Below are 7,504 nucleotides of genomic sequence, written 5' to 3' on the forward strand. Positions count from 1 at the left end.
AGAGAAAAGAAAAGCAAATGAATTGTGTTTATGGTGTGATGAGAAACTCATACTAAGGCATAAATACAAGAATAAAAAGCTCAACTCACTATGCATTGTTGATGATGAAGGAGACGATGAAGAAGATGCTAACCATGGATAAAAACTGGTTTATGAATAAATCACTCCCCACATTTAAATCAATTCCTTAGAAAGGATCTCAAGTTTTCACACTCTATGAGTGACGGAGGAAGGCTGACAAACATCCACTCCTCATCATGGTGGACTCTAGCAGCACCCATAACTTCATCATTACACAAGTGGCCAACAAACTACAATGCAACAGTACGACCATCAAGCCATTGACAGTAGAGGTAGCAAATGGTGGGGACAATTAATGTGTGCAGAAACTTCAGATGGAAAATGCAAGGGGTTAGCTTTTTAGATAATGCATTTTTTGTGGAGCTAAAAAAACTATGATATGGTACTTAGGGATATAATGGCTGGTCATGTTAGACTACATTATAACTAACTACAAAAGAGTTATGGTTAAATGGGAGGGTCGGGAGGTAGGACTTGAGGGTGATAATCCTGTTAAAGCTACAAACTATTAGATTCGGACAACTTAACAGCCTATTGGATAATTCAAATCAACTAGCAGAGGTCAGTTTGCTGCAGTTTAAGATCATGAAAGAAGTTGAAAGGGTGTTGTATTCAGTATCTACTACTCTATCACCTAATGCTGGGATCATACCAGGACATATTCGAAGAACCAAAGGGATTTCCATAACCAAAGGCACCTCGTGATCTATATGAGAGTTATTACACACTTGTAAAGCCAACCTGAAATTGGATGTTAGACGAGTCTTCATCTCAGATGAATTTGATGAACTTTTGCCATAACATCTGAACTTTTTGAAGGGTCTCGTTGATTATAACATTTTACTGCTCAATGTTTCACGAGAAATGCTTCAACAACATAGCATCTTAAAAACAATCAAAAAGAGATTTATTAGAAAAAGCACTTGATATTTTCTGTAAAATTACTGATGAAGATCCCAATGAAGTAAATGACGGACAAGAAAGACGTCGAGAATTCTGGTGAATATGAGGGAAAAAAGGTCAACATGCAAAATTCAGAAATGAGTTTGGCAAGTTTATATCATTGAGGATTTCGCTTGGCAAAGCTTCTGAGACTCGAACCACCAAGTTGGATGGTAAATTGACATTACTTGATCCGTACATATCAAGAATGAAATATGGGCAAAAAGATATTCTACACATAATGGACCGAAACAAGAGCAATTGGAAAAATCTCTTTACCTTGAGAGGCTGAAGAAGCACGTAGGAAAACAAGGTGGTAGAATCTAAATTACCAGCACTTCATAGCGAAATAGCCCCTCATCCACAAGCCATATAGGACAGGAGGATGGTGAAACGAAAAAACCAAGCTACCACTCAAGTCCTGGTTCGCTGGAAGGGTCTCTCTCCATCAGATGCCACTCAGGAGTTCGCTGATGATCTTTGTCTAAGACTTCCGCAATTTCTCGAGGGCATTTTCAAGGAGGGGAAATTGCTACAGGGAGTAGAAACTGAGTTGAATTAAGGAAAAAGAAGCAAAGAATCAATAATAAGCTTAAGGACCTTCGACTATTGCAGCTCTTGTTTAGTTACATGCAGAGCATTTTATCTTTTCCTTTTAGTTATAAGACCCGCCACGAGTAGCTCAATTAGTAATGTCAGGATTCCCTAAGTTGTAGGAAGGTACTTCTGTCACTACTGCTACATAATTGTAAGAGAATTGAAAGAAAAAACATGGAAAAACAATTAATGAATGTTGAGGAAGGATTCGGGTGAATCACTCTCTTCCCTGACAGCTTCATCTGCTAATCCCTTTCTTCTTCTTCTTCTTCTTCTCTTCTTCTTGACTTGGTTACTAACATTTTCTCCTTCCATCACCCCTCGAGAATCTCTTGATTGGTACTCTCCATGTTGGACTTGCTCCAGAGTATCTCCGGTCGGTTTTTTAGGTTTTATGCATGGAGATTAAATTCAAAACTTCAAGACAGACCATACCATCCACAACATGACAGATGGATTCACAAAAAGATAGATATGATATTCCAAAATTACATGAAATTTTTACATAAACTGAGTAAAGAAAGTGATAAACAATAAGCCAAGAATGATTTGCCAACAATATATATAGTCTTCCTCGCCAAGTGAGTCAGGGTCGTTGTTTCTAGCTTTTTCTAAATGGTTATAAACAATCCCTAATGATCGAAGAAACACCTTCAACAGGATGCAAGCAAGAAAGCATAGAGTGGTAAAGACATACGCCCAACAAATCCTTACTGCGTATCAAAAGTGAATAAGCAAACTCAATGAAGAGGCACCTTGATTTCTCAGAGTTTGGCAGAATCCACCACACCTTTCAGCTAAATGGGCTTTCATATAATTAACAATGCTCGAGAGACCCTCAACTCCTTGTGCTGGATGTGTTTCAATTGAGAGGCCGACTCACTACCATAATTTGTTCACGTTGCGATCCCTTTCTCCCACCATCTTTTCTGAAAGTGAAGGAAATTTGGAAAGGTGATACCTGGGAAACTGCGGGGTGCATCCTTTGCTCAGATATGTCTGATGAGGGTGCATTTGACACAAAGACTCTGTTACTTCAGCATCGTTACTCATTGACGAATCAGAGTTTCTGGAAAAGTGAGACAGCACAGGTCCAGAGCTTGATGAGCTGGTAAAGTTTCTTGAAACAGTTTCATCAGAGCTGGTATGCTTATCAGGTGCAGTATTATTGGTAGTGTCAGGTTTCTTTGTGTTAAGAAAACGGCCTCCACAACCTCTTGCCCTTCTCATAGCATGTAGATGCCGGGACTCGTGAAGATAAGGCTGTGAAGCATGAATTAAAACACTGAATGCTTGAAACATAATCTGGAGCTACATTCACATACTGAAGAATTTTAAATCATAATCTTGCTTGAAAGAACAAATATCATTCGTTCGCCATCTAGTTGGACATTCATATACATCTGGTCCTTTTGAGAGGGCACATCCCCAATAATCGTTTCAGCAAAATCAATGATCACATAAAAGGTCACCTTTCCAGGATTAAAAGTTTCAAGTCCTTTTGTACTTACTGTTTCACAATACGGTGCAAAGTACAACATATATAAGAACAATATCATTAAATAGCCAGCATGACCGAGTCTTTCAATGCTCCCAAAGCATTCTGAGAAATGGGACTGGAATTCCTCCAAAAAAAATTCTCAGTGAAATAACTACTTTCACCAAATCACTTCCCTCTAAGCAGTTCATGTAACACTTACATATAATGCAAGCACAATCTACCGCCTCTCTCTCCGGAAAAAAAATGTAACTATGGAAGACTTTGAATAAATGTAATTGTCCCGTGTCATATATTCTTCGTCTATCATCACTCATCATCAGGCAACGTATTCAAGTATTGAAACAATAACAAGCAACAAGTAAAGAAATAAGACCGGTACATCCTAACTTGATAAACTCACAATTGCATGGCCAATATTGAAAGAGTTACCTTTCTTGTTTTTATAAGTTTCCTTTCTAGCTCAGCCTTAGCGCGTGACTGTCTTCGCCTCAGAATGCCATGGTACTGCTTAGCATTCACATAAACAGGTTCTTCTGCCATTTCAAGGGGTAACACCATTCTAGCAGGATTTGGCCCAGCATATTGAGAATGAACCTACAGCAACCCAAATGTTTGTGACACCATAGTTTAGATCATAGTGCACCACTCAAGAAAACATTATTTCTTACTTCTCCAATGAACTGTTAAATGATGTGTAACTTTTCTAGAAAAGCTGGGCACGACCTCCAAAAATTTTATAGCTAAAAATGTATACAGTACAGAGAAAAATATTCACACTTTTACATATTTGGAACTTGTTAGCAAAATAACTTATTTAGCAGATGCATCTAATGCAACTCAAGCTACAAGGACACTCTACCAAACACCAATATGTCTAGCCAAACCTTCTTTCAACAAAGAGCAAAACAAAGCCTTCAGCAAGGTAGTTGTGGAATCTTATCACAATGCATGTGATGTAAGCAAGTTTACCATCGTATCGGATGTTTTCTTATTTCTGCACGTAAACAGCTTCCAAGTACTAATAATTTGCTCATAATTAGATGTGTACATGCATGAGAGAGGCACAAAGAGAGAGAGAGAGAGAGATTACAATTGAGTGGCCAACAAGTTCCAGCTGGGTAGATGGACCAAGGTATACACCCATAGCTGGAATCATTATGGATGCAGCTTGCTGTGGATGGTGATGGTCTCCGTATTTTCCATCTGCCAGAAAAAGGAAAATCTCTATTAGTATCATAATATAAAGTACCTTCCCTTGGAAGGAAAGGCACGAAGTCCTTAAAGAATTCAATAGTTTTCATAAGCAACTACTTGAGAAAATAACAAATAAAGCAGACAAGTATCAGCTGCCTGCCAAATTTAGAAGTACGATACTGCCCACTGAGTGTGAGATTTTAGTACTGCCTCAATGTTTAAACTTTCCAGCAACAAACTATCATGTAAGGCATTCTTTAACTCTATCCCATCTCACCTAAATGTTATAGAAAGATGATTGATCAACTAAATGTCATCTAAAAGTCAGTTATGTCCTTAAACTTCAGGAAGTAAGCTTACGTTTAGAATCATGCATGCCAATAAGAAGGACGTCCTTCAAACAAAATTCAAAAATCACCTGATTGTGACACTGCATTGAGTTGCTTTTCTTTATCAGCAACAGTTCCTCCATCCATTTGGACATTGCCATGTGGTTTGACGGCCTTGGTCCCTAAACCATCACCTGTGGATTCTTGAAAAGACAAGTTTTTCGTACTTTCCCCCAAGACATTTGAGAAGATAGCATTATGCCCTATACAAGACCACCAAGGTTTGGAAGGGGATGAGAGTGGATAGTTGGTCGTCACAGTGCTGTCCAATGTTTTCTGCATGCTGCTTGCTAAGTAAAAACAAAAATCTCCTGGTCTGTTGTTCTGACTGTACAAGCAAGAAATCCCAAGTCAATACACTGCCATACAAATAGAAGAGGACTCACGAACACAAAATCAGCTGAACACATTCAAAAATAAATTGAAAGCTTCTATAGTGTATACAAGAAGTCGGTAGCCCACATATATAGCAGGAAAAAAGAAGACTGAACATTCCATGGAGGAAAGGCAACGACCATAATGACAACAACATTGTTGATGGAGTGCATGACAAAGAGGAAAAATTAAAACTTAATGCAAGAGTCTGGAGACCCTGGCAAATATTCTAAATAGGGAAAGCGTCAGAAAGATATGAAGGCTTAGAGACCTAACTTTCAGAGTTCTTAAACTTTACTTCAATATGACCGCACATATGCAGTCTACTCAGTTTAAAATGTCCCTCGGGAAAAGCACAAAAATTGAACCTAGTCTAATGTTTAAACAACTACCACTCTTCCAAGGACTAAGCAAGTTTAGACGAGACCTCAAAAAACAAGACAGCTTTGCTATGACAGACTGCTAAATTTTGCATAGCAAGAACATGGGATTTTCCTTAAATGCAAAATCAACTATGGCCTTCTTGATTTAATTAATTATTTGATAAACACAAACCCAATCTCAATTCAGACTTTCATATAGAAATAAAATAAAAATAAAAGGCCAGAAAAGTTTTGAAATCACTTTGATGAACTTGTGAACAAGATCAATCACAGCTAAGAATGACCTCTTATGATCACAATTTCACCGTTGCGTTAACACACTTCATCAAAAATCATGCATGTCTACTCCTTCAATCAAGAATTCAACTGGTTCTAACTCAAGAACAAGCTCGTCAACTGAACCCCTGAGCATAAGATGTTATACGAAATCATAAAACAATTTAGGTTGCGTTTGGCATGACTTCCCTTTTGAGTCAGAAATTCTACTTAACACAGAAGTTGAAATCAAAATTTCTGTAAATTCATATCGACTAAATAGTTTATTAACCCGTTAAAGGTGAGAATGATAGCGACTTGAAGCCTGTTTTTTTCCTTTGTTTGTGTGATTCTGTTAGAAAGCATATATAGTCAGCTTCTTAATTATTACTCAAGAGAAACTTTTTCTTTTTTGATAAATTACTCAAAAGTATACTCGAAGCAAAAATCTTAAGAGTATATGCATTTGTAATTTGTAGTCAAGCTAAACAAATAAGCTCGACAGCAAACTCGGACTGGTTTAGCAGCTAACTCATGTTTGGTTCCCTCGGAGATTGAGATCATACCAGGAAGAAGGCTCTTGTTCCGATTCTAAATTAAATTCAGATTTAAATTTCTTTGAAATTAAATCAAATTAACATGTAGTTAAATCTTATGCCTAAAAAAGGAATAATTTTTTTTCCATATAAAATACTACAGTACTTCAAGATATCAATTGTTTATTTAATAATTTTACCAACTTATCCAAAAAATTAATACACACACACACAAACCATGCAAGCAGGGGGGGGAAATATCATACGATCAGATATTCAGACTGTTATAAAAAAAAAATCTAAAATTGCAGAAAAATGTATAGCACACAAACATCAACTTAAATACAATACATACGGATATAAAGTATAAATACATGCATGCATACATACATACATATATATATATATATATATAGAGAGAGAGAGAGAGAGAGAAAGGGAGGGAGGGAGGGAGCGTCATGGATATCCTCTTTTGATTGATTAATTGTTATCTTCGATCCAGGACGTCTAAGTTCTTTAAACATTTCAAAATTGTCAACTGTCCAAAAATAGTTTCAAAAAAACTAGCATGAATTAATTTCAAATTACAAAGAATAAATAGCAAAAAGAATACAAGAAATAATAAATTGGGTTGGCAGAGGCAATCATATTCTAACCTTGAAAATAAAATTAAGCAGACGTAAATCAACAGTAACGAGCACTTACTCTGATAGTACTAGCTACTGGCTTTGTTTGGGCTCGAGAGAGAGTGTGAAAAAAAGAAGAAATCGATAAACAAGAGCAAGAAGAGGATTTAAGAGGATTAAGGTTGTGATCTGTGAATGCTTAAATCACATAGAGTGAAGAGCGCGGGCAGACGAGAAAGCCAAAAAATAAGGATTTATTAAGGGGAAACGGAAAGGAAAGGATTTTTTTTTAAAATTTAATGATGTTTGGAAGGAAGGGGAAAATGGTGACGTAAATAATGTCGTTTTCTCTTCTCTTCTTCCTCCCGCTCGATTTGGTTAACGGAGTAACGGACAATGGGGAACCTTGTTATTTTTGTTAATGACGTCATTGTCCTTTGTCCCCTTGGAATTACGCAATCACCCTTACGTGCCGCTCCGTTTTCCTTTCTTCTCCACCCCGAGATATTTTAGCTGTCTCTTCCACCATGGATGTCAAACCCGGGCACCTGACCTGAAAAGACCCCTGATTATTGCGTTATCGGTTAATTTCAATTGATTATTTTTATTAAAATAATATTTTAAA

The 7,504-nt window shown here is 37.1% G+C and overlaps 1 protein-coding gene across 6 annotated transcripts; it reads right to left on the reverse strand.

The window, feature by feature from the left end:
- LOC118053206 (nuclear transcription factor Y subunit A-10) lies at positions 1-7,183 on the reverse strand. Of its 6 annotated transcripts, none has more exons than XR_012170223.1 (7): positions 4,734-6,277; positions 4,212-4,324; positions 3,551-3,715; positions 2,376-2,883; positions 1,303-1,555; positions 823-965; positions 1-311 (listed from the first exon to the last, which is right to left on the reverse strand). XR_012170223.1 is itself a non-coding variant. In XM_035064385.2 (5 exons), the coding sequence occupies exons 2-5, from the start codon at positions 4,984-4,986 to the stop codon at positions 2,503-2,505; spliced, it is 912 nt and encodes a 303-aa protein (XP_034920276.1). In that variant the 5' UTR covers positions 4,987-5,032; positions 6,959-7,183; the 3' UTR covers positions 2,076-2,502. The 6 variants fall into 6 exon arrangements, 4 of the variants coding, with proteins under 4 accessions (XP_034920276.1, XP_073266329.1, XP_073266330.1 ...); XR_012170224.1 differs by having other exon boundaries at positions 1,303-1,571; XM_035064385.2 differs by lacking the exons at positions 1-311; positions 823-965; positions 1,303-1,555 and adding an exon at positions 6,959-7,183 and having other exon boundaries at positions 2,076-2,883; positions 4,734-5,032.
- Positions 7,184-7,504: the final 321 nt, after the last annotated feature.

Source organism: Populus alba, chromosome 6 (genome assembly GCF_005239225.2).
Source record: "Populus alba chromosome 6, ASM523922v2, whole genome shotgun sequence".
NCBI lineage: Eukaryota > Viridiplantae > Streptophyta > Magnoliopsida > Malpighiales > Salicaceae > Populus > Populus alba.